A 20,882-nucleotide genomic window follows, 5' to 3' on the forward strand; every position below is an offset into this window, starting at 1 on the left:
ATCCACTTAATTTTTCACTCTGGTCTGTCTGGAATCCCACATAAATTCTTTCTCGATTTGTTATATACTAAAATTATATAATGAAGTGCCAGCTAATTAATTTGATTAAGCCGAAGAGGAAGGATCCATGAGCAGAATATCTGCAGTTCAGCGGGCAGATATCTGAAATTAGCGCTTCATGTCTGTAGCCTAGAGTCACTTTCTGTGTTTCAACACAGCAAGTGCCTGCCTGCGTCAGCTTCATTTAACACATTGCATTATCGGACGGGTTCCGCTTTGGGCGCGTCGGCTGTTTCTAACTACTTCACTTCCAACTCTTACTCCAGGAATATTAATGGAAAGTGGATGAAGTCAGTTCTCTATTCTCTTATTTACTCCCAAATCCTGCCTGGAAAGTGTTTCGCCTGACCTCCAGCATGTACGAATACACTTGGCTTAACGCACAAAGTATGCTTAAAAATCAGATCAGAAGCAAATAAAGTTTTTAGACAGGTTTTAATAGGTAACTCTGATATTGTAATTTATCACTCTGTTGTATAATGCCTCTGTGGATCTGTAATTGCACATACCCCTGAATAAATTCAGTAAAGAGAAGTAACACCATCCAGAATATACAGATATGGAAGAGTAATACAAACACACATAGATACTGTACTGACTTCCACAGAATCCTACACACCTCATGTAAAACACTGTACAAGATACAAGACACAGCTATTATTTTTTTGATTGTACAGTTAAAAGGTAGAAAATAAAACAACTGTATTGCAAACCTCCAGTAGTGATTTCAATGCAAAAGCGTCGACATAATTAACAAATAGGAGATGGCACTCAAATTTGGCACAAGATATATATATATATAAAAAGAAATTAAATGCAGCTGACAAATGCGACTTCATTACTGTGTACACCTTCTGGAGTTACTGTTTATTGTACTGAACTATGAGAACGGAGGTGTGTACTTTTCTCCATGTAGTGAGCTAGACAACGGTGAGGAAGATTTTAAAACTCTTGCTATATGTTATCTCCATAAACCTGAGAATATATATAAACTATTTTCAAACTATTTTCTTTGTGAAGAAAATTGTGACTTTAACAGGAAAACAGAATAATGATAATAGAGCTAGAAATACAGTTTTCTGAAGTAAGATTCTTTTTTTAAAGGTTGCAAGCTGTTAACATCTTACCTGCAGTCGCTACCGTTCTTGACGTCGTCATTCAGGATAAATCAAACCAATTTATTTAGAGTTATATTAATGTAGACACCAAAGGTATTTTCCACTGCATGTAAGATTTTGATAGCTTATTACCTTTTAGCCCAACTCCGCTTCAGAAATCCTGAAGTATCCCCTTAATGTCTGAATACAGGTGCAGAGAAAATGTTGGTCATGCACAATTTGTACACAAAGGCAAACAGCCGAGCGTCAAGATGAGCATCCTACTGTATACAAAGACACGGAGGAACTTGTCCCACAGAGCGAGTACACTACAAACCAAAAAATGACATCAAAACATCCCACTGTGCTCGTCCGTGTGCGTAACAACTGGGTTTGGTGCCCTGCTTGGGTACTCCAAAGTGAAGGAAGAATAGCAACAAAAAAAAAAAAAAACAGCACCAATTATTGTAGCAATCAAATCCCACCATCGGTGTGCTGAGCAGTTACATATTGTGCTGTAGTTGGAAAGATAAACATGGTGTCGATGAGAGTCGCTACAGATTTCCAGCTGTTCCATGTAAGTGCTAATTGCTGAGATTTGAGAAACCCAGATGGTTCAGGGGAAAGGCTCAGGGAAGCAACTCCACAAAGGAAAATGTAGTGGCTGTTGAAAACTGTGTTGAAGTTGCTTATTTAATCTGCAGACTTTCTCAGTTGTAACCACTTTATGACACACAAAAAATGTCCCTCAACAACATAGAAAAGCCACAGTTTAGTCAATGCTAACCCTACTGTACATAATATCAGTAAGTAGCTAGCTTTATTACCACATAATTCTGTGCCCATCTTACAAGCGTGACCTGTTAAAATTTATTTTTTATGCAGGACAGGTCTGAATTTCATCTCCCTGAACTTTCCTGTGGAACCATCCAGAACTCTAGTGCTGACAGGTTTTGATATGTATAGCAGATGGACGACAGCTGTGTCTGCAAGTTTAACTCCAAACTCAAAATGAAAGTAATTCTCCCCGTCAGTTCTGTAGTTTAATATTAAGCATTCAGCATATAGCTTTTTTATTTATTTTTTTTTTAAAGACGGATTATTGTTTGACATTCCTTTAACTGTATTTGCTTTGCTTTCCTTTCATAAACAACATCCATAAATAAACTAATACACCTACAGCTGGTTTTGCTTCCCTATTTTCCTGTAGCTCCCAGAACCGTATTTTTTTTTGTTTATATCTTGCAACTTTTTTTTTTTTAAGAAAATGGATAAAACAATGTTTGAATTTCTGCTTACAATCTAAAACCTAGTACCTCCAGCTAATTTGTTTTGAAATATAAAAGTAAATTGGATTTTAATGTGTATTTCTAAAAACATCATAAAATGTTTTCCATAAAGTGTTAAAAATAAATAAAACATAATGAAGGAATCAGAAGAGCACCGACTTACTAAAGAAGAGGGACTGGCGGGGGTGTGGGGGCAGTAGAACTGGCCGAAACAGTGTCGTGCTACAACAATCTGAAAGGTTTTTGAGCTGCTACTTTCATTCTTATGTGCTTACGTGTTCACAGTAGTCTTAGGCACATGTTATCGTAGAAAATGTATATGTGCGGCATCAAATCGACCTGATCTTACCTGCGTTTCTCCTTCCTCCTGAGATTTGACCAAACACCGTTGTTGTCGTCTTTCAGCGAAACCTAGCTAACTTCTGAAATAAAAACCACACTTTAATTGACCTCTGCAGTGCCACGTTTCCCTGCCGCCGCCTCCGCCTCCTCCCAGCCTCGGCCGTTACGGGTTCTGCAGCAGCCCCTCCCACTGGATGGGCTGAGAGAACACCTCTCGCTCCAGCCACATCTCGTAGCTGTAGTGGAAGTCCTCCGGCAGCTCCACGCGCTGGCCCAGCACGCTCTGCAGGCAGTTGTCCACGGGCGCGAAGTCGCCGTTTTTGTTCTTGTCGTAGCGCCGGCTGTTGAACTTCTCGATGCTCTCCCGCAGGGCGCACTCCTCCGCCTGGAAGTCCCAAGGTCGAGCATCGATATCTGGGGACAGAGAGCAGGAGAAGAACTTGTATTAGCATGTGTCGATTGAAATCAATTCCACTTTTTCAGATAGGACATTTGTGTCCACATTTGCTCGTCTCCATGTAATATGTCCTCTTCCTATCAATCTGTGCTTCTCTCATGGTGACAAATCACTCTCCTATGAGAAACAGTGACCCTGAGAAGTCTGCCCCATCTATGTTGCTATGGCAACACCACCCAGATTATTGCAAGAGACTGGTGCAGGATTATGTTTCAGAGCGCACAATAATGCTATAATTGTGCGTAGTGAGGAGGGAAATGCTGTTAAAAAAATGGACAAATTTTTTCTGTTTTTGCCTTTTTTAATCACACTTAAATGTTACAAACCAAACATATTTTAATACTGGAAAGGAATAACCCTGAAATAAACACAAAATTACATTTAATGACATTTTTTAAAAATCTGTCCAAAAAACCTTTGTCTTTTTTTTTTTTTTAGCCAATTGGAGTTGCATTGCTTTTTGAGATCTTTTAGACCTCAAACCTCAAAATATTAGCCGCTAGAAACGCATGTTTACCGTTTCCGTAGGCCCAGTCGTCATTGAGCCTGTGGCGGACTTTCTGGTAGATGGCCGACATGGTCTTCATGTTGCTCTTCCTCCACTGGCGGCCCAGATACTTGGTCTGAATCTTGAGCAGCTTGAGAACGTAGAGCTGCATCATGGCCTGCTTGACCTTCAGAGCTCTCTTCAGGATGGGGGCCGACTTAAAAACAACCAACATCTGAAAAGGAGGAATATATATATATATATATATATAATTATTATATTTTTTTAGCCATTTATTTATGGCTCTGACTGAAAATTTAAGTAAGCAGCTATTTTCTCGTAGCTATTTCCTGTCCTGTCTTGAGTCATGTTCTCTTGTCTTTCTCATTATGAACAGTGACATTTTAAACGTTTGTTGTAAAATCTAAACACTGAACTAAAAATTTGATCGCAGCTTTGAAGTATAAGGCCTCTGGGTTAAATCCCGGGTCTGCCGCCTTTATAATCTAAAGAGCCATTTTTGGTCTCAGTGTAGCTAAATAAAAGCCGTAAATGTTACATTACAGTAAAACAGACAAGTACAATATTTTTTTTTACATTTCTACTACAGAAAATATTTCAAATGACCCACAGTAATATTTCTATTTCTAAGTTTTAAAATAAAAAGAGCATAAAACTTTAGCAAATAGAAAAGCTCATATTTTCTGATATAATGAATATAAAAGATGTAAACAAATATTACAAAAAACTCTCAGAAGGTGATAAAAAGCTCCAATTATTGCTCAAATTAATCAATGCAAAATGACATTGCTGCACTTAAATATACATAAACATTGAAGCTTTCCATACGTTTTCATCAGGGGTGCTATTGGCTTATCAAGACATCTTACACACACACACACCATGGTTCTGGAGTGTTTCCACTTGGTCAGCTTGTTGAGGATCCTCAGCAGGTTGATACAGGAGAAAAGGTTCCTCCAGCAGAACTGGTTGTTGTCTCCTGCTTCCTAAAAAAACAAAAACAAACAAAACAAACGCAACTCAGCCGAGTCAGAGCGACGCAGAGATGCTAGCTGATCTTCGTCTGGCGCTTTCTGTCACTCACCAAGCTCTCGGCCGTGAGCTCAGGCATCTCATGGACCACACAGTGGGGAAAGTCCAGCACGCATATGCTGCGACACATCGCATGTTTTCACGCATGTAACGAAACGTTCTGCAACATTTTTAATTCTGTATGTGAGCTGACGTTTCCTACCTGTTTTTGGCACTGATGTAGGACATGATGTTCTGGTTGAAGAACTTGAGGATGAGCGGGATGCAGTTGGCGAACACCAAATGCTGGGCGACTATTTCGAACTGCGGGGAAAGGAAATGCTCAAAGATCGAAAATAATCCCGTTTCGTCAATAAGGTTTTGCCTGTGGAAAAGGTCAAGAGTCGGAGGATTTTATTCTCATGCAGCAGAGATATAAATCCTTCACATTGCTGGAGAAGCTTTAGAAAGATTACACACAGCGTCAGTTCAGCAGCGGGCTATCAGGATTTAAAAGTCAAGTGATTAAATATGAGTTAAACTTCCATTTTTTATATCTAACCTGAATTGTTTAGCTTATTTGTTGTCAAATAATGTAAAATATATAGTGCCTTTACAACCACAAACCTGTGTATTTTATTTGGATTTAATGTGACAGATCAACACAAAGTAATGCATAACTGTGAAGTGGAAAAAAGCAGGGCCATATTAAATCTTAAATTTTTCTACAAATTCCACTTTTTTCCCCTTTTTTGATCATATTTATTAACCGCAAGTATGTAGAGTATGTAATTATGCTGTGGATGAAAAACAAAATTAACAAAACAATAGCTAGAGATCAAGACTCGCTGTTATTCTGAATCACAAATATAACAAAACTTCGCTGGTTCAGCAGAACATTGGTTTTGTTGAACCAATGCTTGTGATTCCCCATCATTTTTTTAAAATAAGAATAAAAAAATTAGGAGCAAAACTAAGAGTCTTGTTTTTAACATAGGAGACTCCTTTTTAAAAATGCTTTAGAGTTTAAAACTGAACAGCAAAATATTTGTCGCGTAAAAAACGTGCAAAAAGCAAAAACTTGTGCACACTCCCGTAACAATCAAGACATTAGTTTATTTTTATTTCTTCCACCTGCCATTGAAGTAATAACTGTGGTTCTTTAGATCTCAGATAATTTTGTGAAATGTTATAGGGCCCTAATATTTGCAAAATACTTTAATGAATGCAGTTCCTCTTTGTGGCAGCAGAGGGAGCCATCATCTTAACTCGACTCAGCAGCAAACTGAAGGAGATTACAAAAAACGTTTCCTCATAGCAACAGAAAATATCTACATCGGTGCGTCCCTCCATAGCGGACTGGAGTGATGATGTCTGTGGGGCTGGGAGTTGTGAGCATGGGGTCAAAGGTCAGGGGAACACTTGCGCTGATGGCTGGTACCTGGTAGATGTGGTTCAGCTTTAAGTGCTTAAGCAGCAGCAGCAGCAGGGCGGAGATGGCCTTGACGATGATTTCTTTGTGACGGTTCACGTCAATCCCCAGCTTCATGCTCTGAAGGACGGTGATGCTGCAGGACAAACACACACACACACACACACTAACTGTAATCCATAAGATTTGCATGACACAAATATGTCTAGAAAAGGAGGAAGACCAGGCTCTTCCTCCTTCGGAGTCAAGGATAACTTAGACAAACGTGTGACATATTGGGTGGGAAATGTTTCTTTTTTCCACTGACTGCGTCAGAGACATCCAACAACATATAAATAATACAAAGCGGTTTATGTTCAACAGCGCCTCCTTTGGACAAAAATACAAACTGACGAGAACTGTAACTTTCTGTCTTTATGGTTAAACAAACTGTGACGAAAGCAGACAAATTCTGTGGAGTAAAAGTCACCTGATCAATAAGTCACTCCTACCTAATGACTAACTTAAATATTTGTATTTGTAGACTTTATTTGCTATCTTATTGTCTTATTTCCCTCCTTTTGTCATTACTTTTTCCTGCCGGTCCTTCCATCCTTCCTTCCTCAGCTTCATTTCCTGTTGCTTGCATTCCCTGGTTTGGGTGGACTTCATATTTAAAAGTCTACCCAGTGTGAAAAAATCTGCCATAAATTCATGGGAAACGTTGGTATTTATGATGTTAAAATAAACACAAACAACAAAAGAAAGTAGGAGTAGGAAGTGTGCGCTTACGGCATCTCCTCAGGCAGCACATCAGCCAGGATATTGATTGAGTCGGTTTTGGCTTTGGATGTCGGAGCTGCTGCCAGCAGGAGCTTCAGGAGGGCGATCTGACGAGAATACGAAAACGGGCAACTTTATATTATCCATTAACAGGTTGCTTAATAAAAACCTGGAAAGACCCTTCCAGGTTTTACCAAATGAAGCTCAAAGTGCGTCTGTTTCATATTAACGATTTTGTGAAGTTGAATATTTGTTCACCACTTTCTGCCTGGATACATCTTTATGTTTTGGTTAGGATTACTGTGTGCAGTATTCCCAAATGCATTTAAGTGAATTGAAATAAAAGTTTTCATAAGCATTTTGAACTTTACTGGTTTACAAACAACAAAAACACTGCTTTTATTTTGAAAGAAACTGTGCTAGTTTTGTAACAATTCCAAAAAAGGGCTCCAATGGTTACTAAAAACAGGCAACAAGTAATAGGGAACAGGGAAGGACTAAATAGGTGACAGTAAAATCACTAATTTCAAGTAGTCAGTAGAATGGGGTTTGTATCAGCTTTATTCAAGAATTAAAACTTAAACTTGAGTCTAATTGAGTAAAAAAGAAGTTGTATCTGACTTTCAGTTTCCTCCCCTCCCCCCGCCTCTGCATGTGTAACACATTATAGCACCACCTATTGGTCCTATTACACCATTACATTTTCAGTCTGATTCATAAGGCTGAAATGCTTCAGCTATATTTGAAAAAAGTGCTCAGGTTTCCTTCACAGAGGGGGTACGAGTAATGAGAAGTTAATAAAGAGCCACTCACCACGTACTGCGAGAGATTAGGAAGCATTCCCACGTATAGAATCTCAGCAGGGGTTTCCTCCACCTCCTCCTCACCCTGTCAGCACAACACACACATCCGACAAGCAATTACTACGTTGAGTCTCTAACAGAGCTGCCTTTAATTAGAGTTTTAATTTGAGCTTAAACCAAGTATAATGATGAATGAAGAGAAACTGAAACAGCAGCTCACCAGACTGAGTGGACACTGCAGGAGCTCCTCTTCTCTCCTGATCTGGATCTCAGATACCGACACATACTTGTGCTAGAGAAGAGAAGAACAAGGCAGCTGCTGTAACGGTTCTAAATAACCGTTCTGTTATTTAGACTGTGAAAAAGTTTGGTGTCTTTTTAGTTTTGCTTTTGTGGATCGTCCGACTTCTTTCGACAAAGGCAAAAATAACCGGAGAAACTTCAAAAATCGTATGTTGAATAGAAAAGCCTTTGAAAGCCAAGCTCACCCTTTGTGGAAAAGTAATTTATCTAAATAAAACCTGTCAGACAGGTTGAAGTAGGGTAGCAAATTTCACATGACAAAACATGAGGCCGCGTTCTTCAGCTAATGATTATTTTAGTAATCGATTATTGTAACGGTTAATCGGAAAAAAATATATGCATATTCTCCAGATTTTCATTTAACCACTTAAGCCATTTTATGCAACAGAAATTAATTAAAAGATGTCAATAAACAAACAATTCAATTTGGTTTTTAGATAAGAAAATCAACATTTTGTTGCCTAAAATGTAACAATATATTGTTTGTTTAGTGAATTTGAACCAGGTGAAGCTAAAACTATGCAGCTTGTGGCATTTCAACGAAAACAGATTTACAGACAAATATGTTTTCAACATGAAAGGCAAAATGTAAATATATTTTGTACAATTTTGGTTTAATTACTGCTCAAAGAAAGCTTTATTTTTCCAGTTAACGATTGATCAATTACTTAGTTGATGACTGTTTTGATTAATCGATTAATCACGATTAAACCGATTAATTGTTTCAGTCTTACCGAAATTCAACACATGAGAAACAAAGTCATTGACATATATTAGTCTGGAAAGGATTACAAAGTCATTTCTCAGTTGATTGGACTCCAGTAAACCAAAGTGAGAGTCAAACAGTTATTAAGTTTGATGTTCCAGATTGATTTATGGCCTGAAAACTGCATGAAAAAAAAAAGCAAAAGCAGAAGAAATCTGCGGGTCCCAATGTTTTCTCACAGCACTGTAAAAAGTTTTTGTAGAAAGCAAAACACAGTAAACGTTTGCCTACTCACCTGTTTGAGGGTCTTGACACTCTCATGGATGGGCCTGGGTAACCCCACCAGGGTCTCCGTGTCACTATGGGAGACCGAAGGGTTAAACCTGGCAGAGAGATGAACTGATTGACCTTCAGGAGCGGCGCACTTACTTTCCCAATGTAAAACCAATGAACTTGTTCCTGCTGGTCTCCAGGAAGTGCTCGATGTCCTTCTCCCTGTGAATACAAAGAATCAGACGGTGGAATAAATGCTCCTGTTTGGCCCTGCAGGAATCAGCACAGCTCAAGAAAGACAAACCCAGCAGCGAGGTGTTCTGATAAGAGATAAAAGATGCACAGCTATGATGAGACATTATTCACGCGTACTGAAGCAGCAGCGGCACCCTGCAGAAACACCCAGGCTGCTCTCTGGAATAAACAGATGGAGAGCATATTGCTGCTTGAGCGCAAAGAGAGAAAACTGTAAGGAATTTTTATTTAGACCTAATTTTAACCTTTTAAATGCTGGCATATATGAAAGTAGGGACAATTAGTCCTGACAACACGGCTTTTCAGGCTTCAGCGTTAGGAAATGGATGGAAAACAAACATCACGTTTCTGACTGAAGTTCAGGAATTTCATGATTTGACCAAAAAAAACAAACAAAAAAAAAACGGACTAATACTAGAAATTGTGGGTGTTTATGTAAAAATTCGATAACATATTGAGGATTTTCTTTTTCTGTAATCTAATTTTCCTCTTTAAAAATTTAAATAGTGCTATAGCAAGCTATTATTTTACTAATCAATTATTCCAATGATTAATCGATTAATCGGATAGATACATACATACACATATTTTATACAAGATCTGAAATATACTAAAAGAAAATGAACATTTTATTACCTACCATGCAATAGCATAGCATTGCTTTTGTGTACACTTGATTTGTAGCAAAGGATGAATGTGAAGCTAAAAAATATCCTTCTAACAACATGTGAAAAACTCAGTTATTTCTGCTGGATTCAATAACAACACAATTCAGCCCTGATCTGTTAAATATGTTTTTTGGATTTACTGGTTAATAATTGGATAGCAAAAGATACTAAACAGACTTTTTTTTCCACAGAATTTTAACTGGATGAAGCTAAAACTATGTCATTGAGTTCTGGGTAGAACATATTTATAGGCAAGTATTCATTATTATTATTATTGTAAATGCAAAATGTATATTAGTTAGCTTTTGTCTGTATTCACCAGTTAACGATTAATCGATTGCTAAATTAGTTGACAATTATTTCAATAATCGATTCATCATGATTAACCGTTTCAGCCCTATACTGAAATAAAATCTTCAACAACAACAACAACAAAAAATTCCAGCTTTTTCAACTTTTTTTCAAATCCTTCAGTGAGTGAGACGCTCACCTAACTTTGGGGGCCCACGGCAGGCCTTTGGGGAAGTTGACCCTCTCTGTTGGGGGTCTAAGTGGAGGCGGAGGAGGCGGAAGCTGGATGATGACGTCCCGATCCAGGGGGTCCACTTCCCCCTCGATGCCGCTGTCGGTGTCCTCCGGGTCATCCTCTTCGTCACGGGCGTCATCGTTCTTAAAGGGGTCCCGCTCATTGTAGGTGTCCAGGCTGTCCTGCTTGACCAGGGGCTGGAAGGGGAGACAGAGGACAGGGAGTCAACACTCACAAGGTGAGACTGTACTTATGGGAGTTCAAATGTGTCATCTTGGAAAAAACCAACAACATTCTAATCATCTTTTAATCTTTATTTCAGTTGCCTTTTGGATGAACGTATAAGAACATCGACAGGTCTCCTTAAACTTACCAGCCCACACTGCTGTACTCTAATATAATGGCAGATTTTTTTTTATTTTTAAAAAGGACAATTTAGAGTTTGAGTCGTGATTATGAGAACGAATGAAATCTTCCATCATTTTGCCTTTTAACAGCTGCGACGAAACAAACAGGAGGATGAGGAACACGTCAGTCAAGCGCAACTTGCACACACCCACGCACACCGGAGAGGAGGACAGATTAAACGACGATAACACCTGTTTGCCTGCGGCACGTGTAATAAACCCACAGGAGTTTATCTGGGTTTACAAAAGAAAAAATATATATTCCACTCACTGGCTCATGCTTAAAGGCAGTAGTTGGTAGTTACATGTAGATTGAGGATGTAACAAGAAGTCAGAGAATCGTTTAATGTTTCTGAATTTAAAAAAACCTTAAATGTTCTTGTTGCCGTTTGTTATGGGATTAAGTCCAATCTAAACAAAAAATTGCAAGGGCTTAGAATCAAGAAATTTTGACCACAAAGAACTTGAAGAAAATGTATATTTATGCTTTTTATTCTGCATATATCCCTATTTTCTAGGCTCCAAGCAAAGAAAAAAAACCCAAAAAACAATAAAATAACATTCTCACATTGTGATACTGTCATCACTCTTACTATTGATCAGAAACGGCAACAATTGACGGTATATTGGCTTCTTGTGAAAGCATCCTGCAATATTTGGCATATAACCTTTCAGGTTAAGCCAACCTAAGCATTCCCACATTATAATACCACCACCACCGAACTTGGCAGAAATCAGAATCACTTCAAGGGATTTTGAGGTGGAATAAAAAAAAAAGACCCAGACTCTTACTGTTACTGTTATTAGATCATTAATTCTCAAATCCATCATATTTTCTGATTTGCATAGGAATACAAATCAGAATGCTGAATGCCGAAAGTTTTTCTAAAACCTCAAAAATCAAACTCAGGGGCTGACGGCTCGCAGTAGTCTGACTTAAGTGGGGGACACAAAAAGAACGTTTCCACAGCAACCAAACGCAGCGTGTCGTTTTGAACTTACCACACAGGAGCACATCAGAAGAAAAAGGCACACAACTCAAGCCAACACCGAGTTTTCACGTCCAAACAATCCCATTCCGAGTGTGAACCGCACAAACTCACACAGTGTGTGAATGGCAACGGTGCAAGCATCAGGCATGAGTAAGCTTTCTGGCTGCTAGCTGGACTACTGCAGCTGATGTATGGTGCATCAGTCGGGGAATTAGAGGTGACGGGTACATAGAGTGTGTGTGGTGGGAAGGTGGTGGTGGTGGGGGGATGAGAAGAGAGGAGCAGGTGGAACTGTGTGGGGAGCCATTCTCTATATGGAAAAGCCATTCTCTGCTGAGTGAAACGACAAAGCCGGAGTTCTGCTATCGGGGTTAGGAGGGCCACCGCTTTCAATTACATCCAGTTGAGAGCTTGGAGAAGTTCAAGCTAAAAATAGAGTCTCAATGAATGCATTTTAAAGGAAGTGGCCCCTTGCCGAAAAGCACAGAGAGTGGTGGCTTGTTTTGAAGCTAAAAGAAACTAGCCGCAATGTGATGAAGACTACAGGAGAGATGCTCCTACAGTGAATGTCTGAAGTGAACTGTCTATATGGGAGAGTGGAGAGAGTGACCACTCCGGAGCCGATGGTTACAGCCAGCAAGTCAGCCCTGTTCCGCCAACCCTGCTGCCCACAGAGGAGGAGGAGAATATCAGGGAAGGAGGAAATACAGAGCACAGACAGAGAGAAGAGGAATTAGAAAAAGTGGGATAATGAGAGTCGAAAAGAACATACGAGGAGAAAGTAAAGAAACTAACAGAAAGGAAGAAGAAAAGTGGGACTGCAGGGAAGTGGGAGAGGAGTGCAAAAAGTCCAGCTCGGTGCAAAGAGGAAATGCAGGAAGAAAAGAGAAGGGAATTTGTGGGTAAAGACCTGCTTCTTGGGAAAGGGACTGTCTCCTTCCAAGCTATCAACAAAGGCACTCTGTGGGGACAGAAGGAAGAGGGGCAATGAGAAACCAGAGGGCAGTTAGAGCTCTAATGAAAGAAAAAAATAATAAATAATAAGCAGAGGGCTGGGAATCCCACCAAGATCATCTTCGGTCACTGACTTACAGCAGGGAACTGATGATGTTGGTGAAGCAGTTAGAGAAAAGCTGCAGAAGATCTACTCTTCCATGCTAATGAGGGGTTAGCTGTTAGCAAAACAGCTGAGGTGTGTGTGTGTGTGTGTGGTGGTGGTGGTGGTGGGGGGGGGGGGGGGGGGGGGGGGGGGGGGGGCATGTGTGTGTGTGAGCGGGTCTGGATGCTTGTACCCTGCGGCTGCGGCGGCCTCTCTTCTGCTGCTGCTGCTGCTCGATGAGCTCCATGGCCGAGGCCGGGGGAGACGCCGCCCTCATGGCTCTCACCACCTTGATGCTGTCCTCCGGCAGCGGGGGCAAGCTGAGGCGCTCCCGGGCCCCCACCTTCATCTGCTGGAGCTCCTCGAAGCCCCCCAACGTGAACTGGGAAGCGGGACATAAAAGCAGCGATTCTCAGATATTATTAATGAATTAATCAATCAATCTTATTGTTTAATGATTAAGTCATAAGCAGCCAAATACAAGCTCAGTTTTGTCTTGGATGAAGGGGGTTGGACAATGGCGCATTAGGGATATTGTGGATAGAAAAAAAAAAGTAAATTTCCACCAAAAAACTATAGCTACTTTCTGAGCTACAAAAGCTTAAAATTTGCTAAAAAAAAAACTCAGGAATTTTAGAATAATTTGAGAAATTTGAGTTTGAAAAGTCAATAATTTGTAAGAAAAAATTAATGATCTCACAAATTTTCTAGTTTCTGAGTCAAAAGTTGAAATGTTTTGATTTTTGAAACTTAGAAATTTCCAAGTTTTTTTTTTATAGAAAATTTGAGATTAATATAAAGTTTCTCTGTTTTTTTCCTAGCAACTTTTTGACTTTTCCAGCTCAGCTGTTCAAAATACTAAAATTCAAGTTTTCTCACGTTATTAAACTTAGACGTATTTATAAAACATAAAACTCTTTGGTTGCTGAATATAAAAAGAAAAGATGAATAGAATAAAACAGAGAGATATTAAGGATGGCAGACTTTACTCGCCACTCTGCGTCAATGAAAAGAATGCAGTAGCAGACGCTTCACCGCAGCATGGTGCTGCCACTACTAGTTTTATTTCTGAAGAAACATTTTAAAACTACTTGGTCAATCACATAAAATCATAATAAAACACATTAAAGCTCATAGACCATAGAAAAAAATGTAGCTTTATTGCACCAACCAGCACAGTTTTCCACAGCAGCAGCAGCACTTTCTTCATAGGGAAGTGAGGCGCGTTCATGCTGCAGAACTTGGTCACCATGGTGAAGAGGAGCAGAGCGAAGGGCTCTCCGTTGTACAGAGGCGAACCTGAGGGTTGTACGAGAGTCTGCGGGTTAGAAACGATGACAGTCGGGAAAAAGCTGTGCAAACACACTGCGTACACACACCAAGCTCGTTCTTGAAGGTCTCTCTGGCTGCCCTCCACTCGGGTCGGTCATCCTCTGTTTGGACACGAATGGTCTCCACCATCAGGTACATGATGCTCAGGAGCACTCTGAGATTTTGAGCACATGATACAGTTAGACGGCTCGTGCAAAGGGTGGTTTTGTCCTTGAAGCTGCAGGTGATTCTGCAAACCGTTTCTGTTTTAGTACAAGATCAAATCCTCAGCAGCCTCTTTAGTTACAGTATTTTGATGAAGCATTCGTACCTCTTGAACTTTTTCATATCTCTCATTGGAGTGCATAATTATGAAGTGGAAGGAATATTAGAGACGGACTGAAAGTGGAAATCCCAAAATAAACACTTCCACAGTGAAGCATGAAGGTGGCAGCATCATGATGTGGGAACGCTTCCCTCCCCCCCAACCAGTAGGGACAGGACAATAAGCTAGGTTTAAGGCTTTTTAAGGCAGTTTCACCATTATGGTGTAACTTTAAGACCAAACAAAATCTTAAAAAAAACATAAATTACTACTTTAATCATTTGTTTGAAGCTTGATTAATAGCTTAAGTAAATATAACTATGTCAACTTCATTTACATGGTTTGTCATGTAACTTCTATGTGTTCCTACAGGGTACATCTTTGTTCATAACAATCATAGGTTACATGTTTTAGTCAGCTATTAAAACTGCTGCTTTCAAGCCATTCTTTCTTGAACATACACCTCTCCCATGATGAAGGAGCAGGCAGTGGAAAATCTATCAAGATTGTTTGGATTTCATTTGCCTTCACACACAGAAAAACGGTTTCAGAAGCACATTTCAACAGGCTTACAGCTTCCTGTTTGTTCCTTGTGATTTGTAGCAAAATTACAAATAAATACCGACAGTGTAATTATCAACATAAGCAACAAATGAAGCAAAATGCATGATTACCTAAGTATATTTGAGTAAAATCTAATTTAAAACCTAGTTTAGGAAGTCTGGGTCTAGCTAGTTTTCAAGCTAAATTATAGAAATGTCTTAAAATCTACAACAAACTTGATATATTTGCAAAGGTTCACTTTTCAGCAGGACAAAGTCCTCAAACAGCCAAGCTCTAATGTTGAAGCATAATCTTTAATATTTAGAATTTAGACCTAGATATAAATTCATTTAAAAATCAATGGAAAGACTTGAAAATGGACAATTCACAAGTGCTCTCTGTCCAATCTGACTAATTTTGAGCAGTTCTGCTCAAAGTATACAAAATGTCAGACTCTAAATGTGCAAAGCTGGCAGATTAGATACTCTACTTAGATTGTTTTATTTTATTTGGTGAATTATTTTTATTCAGTTGCTTTGCTTGTACGGTGTCCTCAGATATTTCACTGTACAAAATACTACTGACAATTATATGCTGCAAGTACTTCTAATTCAACACTTATCAGTTCTTTAGAACTACTTGGGTGTAAATCTGCTTCTCCAGCTGGTAATTATTTGTGCACATTTATCCAGAAAGAGCACAGAAGGAGCTCTGAGTGTGTCATCTGAGCAAAGAGTGTGATTGTGGCGTTCGGCCTACTTTGGTCAAGCATCATTTCCACCAAAAGAAGCAGAAGCTTAGAAATTAAAACGAACAAACAGTAAAGAGTCAGTTTCCTCTAGTTATCATCTCTCAGTATTTTCGTCTGAAACAAACGAGGAGTCGTGTTTGCTGCGATTCGTGTGTTCGAATGACTTACCTGAGCTCGGTGCTGTCTGCCAGAGAGATGGCAGGCTTCCTCACTGCACTGCTGCACGCCTGGCTGTTACTGTAGAAAGAAATATTGGTTCTTTTTTTAAATCGCAAGAAAGTCTGAAAATCCTTGCAAAGGAATACAAGATAACTTGCAGAAAACAAGTAATAATTACATTAGGAGCAACAAGTCTTATCAAGAGTGTTATTTTTTTTTTTATTTCCCAACATAATCTGTCACTATTCTACATGTATTTGTCTCACTTGTACAGATTTGTACTTAGACTGTGCCTTGGTGAAGTTTACATAACTACATTCCCAAGAAGGCTGACACCAGCAGCACTAACCACATATTTACAAGAAAATCTAAGAGGCATGAAGTACCCTTTAAAGTATCCATATATAAATTACAATTTTCTCTTGGTCTTTAGTGTTTCCTGCTTACTCTATCTCCATGCTGAGCAGCTCCAGCAGCGCTGTGAAGATGCCCATGTCGTAAAGCAGGAAGATGTTGTGTCTGGACCAGTGGAGCACATCCACCTCTGTGTCACACTCATCAAACACACCTGGCCAAAGAAGTGGGGGGGAAATGAAACACAGACCAACTGATTGTCAGTAGTTTAGCTAGTGCGAGGTCTGAAAGTGAAAAGAAATTAAAGGCAGAAGTGATAAAATGATGGAGTAACACTATCACATTTATACTTACACACTTCTGGAAAAATTTATATCCCACTGCATTGAGTCCCATTGAAAACCTCATGGTTATTACACCAAATATTGATTTCTGAACTCTTCCTGAGTTAAAACATTAGTATTGTTGTTTCTAAATTAATACTAACTTGTTTTCTTTGCATTATTTGACGTCTGAATAACATCTTTTTTCTTATTTTGACCATTCCTCATTTTCTGCAAATTAATACAACATTTTTTGCTTGGAATTTCAGAGACATGTTGTCAGTAGTTCATAGCATAAAACAACAATGTTCAGTTTACTCACACATATGTCTATGAAAAGTAAAATGCAAGAAACTGATATTTTTAAATGGTCTCTTAATTTTTTTCCAGAGCTGAATGTGCTGAGGCTGTTGGTGATGGACTGGGAGAACAAACCCTGAGCCAGGTAGAGGATGGCCCTGGCCACCTTCAGCCTCTTGTCCCTGTCCGTCACCTCCAGCGCGTCCAGCAGTCTCATGACGTACGCCCTCTGCTCGTCCACCGTCAGCTCCGTCCACCTTCTGCCTCGAGCTGCAACGCAACAGTTTGCTTCTATTTTTGCTTTTTTTCCCACGTTTTTCAATACATTTTCATACCAGTGATGTGAAAAACAGCTTTCAAATGATGACTCAATTTCTCGGGTGGAGAAAAAGCGACTGAAAACTACCTGGCCTGCGTGAAAATATATTTAACCACAATTGAACTTGCCACACCCGGGGCGTGATCACTGCTTGGCCAGTGGAAATAAAGAAACAACTGAAATGGCCTATTCAAAGTCTAACCTTAAATCCATTTTCGATGCTATGGCAGGATATTCTATAAAAAAAACAAACAAAAAAACTTCTCCACAGTGATGAATGGGAACCTTTTCCCTCAATCCATAAAATAAATCCTAATTTTAAAACTGTGTTTTGTATTTACAAAACGTTATCCTTGTCTGGTGTTAAAATTAATTTGATGATCTGAAACATTTAAATTTCTGTTTGGAGAAATACATACAACCGACTTTCATTTTACATTTATTATATATATATTTTTTTTTAAATATGGTTGATCTTGCCTCTTTCAGCAAGAAAATGTTGGTTCTGCATGACTCGAAGTAAAAAAGGATTCTGAACTACAATCTTCGTTTGAAAATATTTTGGTATTGTGACAAGATAAGCCTAAAACCCTGGAGGTGCTACATTTTCTAGAACATCTCTAAACATTTTAGGATTTTTATCAAATTGATAGTTAATAAATTGCACTGCTCATCATCCCCTGACTTAACAAATTTCTTCACCATAACACATCTGCTTCAACAACCCTTTTTGTGGAATTATTTTCATTTATTTTTGAGTGAAATGGACAAAAAGCCAAATCACGAGGTTCACCAAGGCTCTGTTTTGGGCCCACTTCTTTTTCTCAACTTAAGAAGTCAAAACCAGGTACTCTGAAACACCATTTGTTTTCTCCAGTAATCTCCCGATTGTCTTAATACATGATTTGTCCTACTTGTCTCCTAATCAGGCCCATCATCTTCCTTACTTTCTGATTTAATAATTATATAATAATAACAGTTATGTAATAACTTTGTTTAGCGAGTACGGATGTGAATGGGGAGGCCAACTCCTGCTCCAGTCTGTGTGTTATTAGTGGCATATTGAGTGCCATCCCTTTGCATTAGCTGCAGGAAGTATCTGAAAGCACAGAAAGCCCTAATTAACAGGAACTGATGGTGTTATTATGAGAAATTAGAAAAGATTATTAAGACCCAGCAGGAAATGAGGCACACACAATAAGTACACTTCTACAGAAGGAAAACAAAGCAAAATGCTTTTCCTGTTTTCACTGTGATCCATTATTAGACTGTTTATTTGATCAATTTTAATAGACACTAAGCATCATCATCATCATCGGGGAAGAACTGACAGCCTATAAAGGATGCTGAGACTTACTCTGTGTGCTCTCAGGAAATGAAAATAAGATTTTTAATTTCAGCCCTGTCTCAAAAAAAAAAAAAAAAAAAAAGACTGCAAAAGGCCTCAATCAGACATGTCTCCTCTATTACTGTAATTTCTGTTCATGAATTCTCTTCCTGAGAATTCATGGGGCAGCAACGTAAAAGATTGATGAGCAGCCTGTCAGTTTCACATGCACTGCAGAGCCCAAGTCAAGCAGGGAAACCAGCCTGTCGATCGGTTGCACACACAACGCACTCATCCTAATGAAAAGACCACGGTGCAAACAGGCGGCCCTGAGCTGCATCTCTGTGAAGCAGCAGCCAGAGAGGCCGTCATCTAATCCTGCTATTTATTACCCATCAATTCGGAGGCGAGGTGACAGAGCAGCACTTCTGATTAAAAAGAAAATAGTACATGCTTTTTTTTTTTTTTGGAGCACAGTGAGTGCTTTGTGTGTTTTTTATTTTTTATGGTGAAACCCTCTGGCTCGCTAAAATGAAATGTCGACAAATAACGGGGGGGGGGGGGGGGGGGGGAAAGAAGAAGCAAATAAGAAGAAAAATACAATTTGGGTGGTCAAATGGTAGAAGTAAATTGGAATCTGAAAGTGAAAAAGCTCTGGGATTGGGCGCACCACAGGGAACCATCCGTAGCTCCCTGTTTTATTTGTGACTTCTGAACAATTTTGAAGCTTCTGTTTTCTCCCAGTCACTTTATCTGCTGGCTATTCAGTTTTATTGGTTGCAGACTAGGTTGAGGACATGCTTAGCACTGAGTTACATAAAGTCCATGATTGGCTGGTAGAGATATCTCTAAATCCCCAAACCTTAAAGAGAAAAGCAGCTTTTTTTTCTTTCTTTCCTACCTGGTTATAAAACAGTAACTAAATTAAGTGTAGGTGTCCAGATATTCTGTTCTTTAGGGTTTAAGTCATCTTAAGAACTGTATAAGTTTTATACCATCTCTTTCCTTCCATTTGTTTTCAGTAGTAATGTGTGTGTTAATGTATGTTTTTACTGAGTTTTATAGGGAAATATGGAAATAAGCTCTTCGTTTTTATGCTCGATGATACCTGATTCTTGTTAGTAGGTGTTAATTCTGATCTTTGTTCCATCACCAAAATAAATTCAATAAATTTCAATTTAATTCAAGTCAGACACATTAAGACAGAGAGAAACACTACCATGGCTCCTGAAGTCCTCCTCAAAGTAGTCTCTGTTCAGGGCGAACTCTGGCTCTTCTGTGTAACTGTACAGCTCTGCAGAAAACATGAAACAAAATATTACAATTTTCCTGTCAAAAACTTTTAGTTGCGTCTCCCTGTATGTTTCAAAGAAAAATTATGAAGTACTTCAATTGAAGTCTAGGCTCAAATTTATGCTTGAAAATAAAACAAATTTTCCAAAGAAAAGTGAACCAAATATTCTCCACAACAAATTTAAAAACACTTTTATTTTTTAAATGAATTTTGTTTAACTTACGCTGATTATATCTATCTGTTCTTTAAGTTGGGCTGAAAATTTAAGCGAGACAAAACAGAAGAAATGTGTAACCGTGGGGAGTGGGGATGAGATGGTAACTACTGGTAACTACAACCCCCTTCTGTCTGTACTTAGAAAACTCGAAGTTGGTTTCATTAAGTGTCAGGCAGGTGTTTAAAACGAAGCCTCTCACCAGAGCATAATTTTGACTCTCCGGGTCCCCTTCCTGTCAACAATCATTGTAATCCTTTAAGCTTTACAGCAAACTGAAGACGCCTGGCTTAAATTCTTTAGTGAAACTGACCTAAAATGTGCCGGTGAACGAGGCAAAGCATGTCAACTCCTTAAAGGAGGCTAATTAGACCAGGCTCTGAATCAAAAGAGGATAACTGGTTCTGGCTAGACTTACAGAAGAAAAGACCTCAGCTTCTGTCTAAATTGATGTGGATCACATCATTTTCGTGGGCATCCATCCATTTGTCACACTGCTACAAGTCTCCTTCTGCTCTCAGAGCACTCGTTATCGTCTGACCTCAAGGAGATGAGCTGTTGTGACTGACTGCATGCTCACCAGGGTGAGTAAGACTCTGGCAAATGGCCCGCCGCGTGCTGTGAACATCATGACTCAAAATCAAACACATACAAAACACAGACTGGTGCTGG

General features: G+C 39.2%; 1 protein-coding gene across 4 annotated transcripts in view; it reads right to left on the reverse strand.

Moving 5' to 3' along the window:
• Window positions 1-478: 478 nt before the first annotated feature.
• Window positions 479-20,882, reverse strand: part of strip2 (striatin interacting protein 2) — a 69,186-nt gene continuing 48,782 nt past the window's right edge. For 3 of the 4 annotated variants that reach the window (XM_032589447.1, XM_032589449.1, XM_032589450.1), the window contains exons 3-22: window positions 19,922-19,996; window positions 17,192-17,326; window positions 16,527-16,647; window positions 16,089-16,157; window positions 14,370-14,476; window positions 14,162-14,289; window positions 13,184-13,372; window positions 12,802-12,852; window positions 10,457-10,689; window positions 9,200-9,265; window positions 9,066-9,129; window positions 7,982-8,053; window positions 7,772-7,846; window positions 6,968-7,065; window positions 6,206-6,332; window positions 4,988-5,088; window positions 4,838-4,904; window positions 4,635-4,739; window positions 3,763-3,967; window positions 479-3,202 (exon numbers count right to left, since the gene is read on the reverse strand). In XM_032589447.1, coding sequence (XP_032445338.1) covers window positions 2,952-3,202; window positions 3,763-3,967; window positions 4,635-4,739; window positions 4,838-4,904; window positions 4,988-5,088; window positions 6,206-6,332; window positions 6,968-7,065; window positions 7,772-7,846; window positions 7,982-8,053; window positions 9,066-9,129; window positions 9,200-9,265; window positions 10,457-10,689; window positions 12,802-12,852; window positions 13,184-13,372; window positions 14,162-14,289; window positions 14,370-14,476; window positions 16,089-16,157; window positions 16,527-16,647; window positions 17,192-17,326; window positions 19,922-19,996 — 2,339 coding nt within the window. In that variant the 3' untranslated portion in view covers window positions 479-2,951. The remainder of the gene's footprint in view (window positions 3,203-3,762; window positions 3,968-4,634; window positions 4,740-4,837; window positions 4,905-4,987; window positions 5,089-6,205; window positions 6,333-6,967; window positions 7,066-7,771; window positions 7,847-7,981; window positions 8,054-9,065; window positions 9,130-9,199; window positions 9,266-10,456; window positions 10,690-12,801; window positions 12,853-13,183; window positions 13,373-14,161; window positions 14,290-14,369; window positions 14,477-16,088; window positions 16,158-16,526; window positions 16,648-17,191; window positions 17,327-19,921; window positions 19,997-20,882) is intronic. The other variant, XM_032589448.1, reaches the window with a different exon arrangement.

Source organism: Xiphophorus hellerii, chromosome 17 (assembly GCF_003331165.1).
Source record: "Xiphophorus hellerii strain 12219 chromosome 17, Xiphophorus_hellerii-4.1, whole genome shotgun sequence".
Classification (NCBI taxonomy): domain Eukaryota; kingdom Metazoa; phylum Chordata; class Actinopteri; order Cyprinodontiformes; family Poeciliidae; genus Xiphophorus; species Xiphophorus hellerii.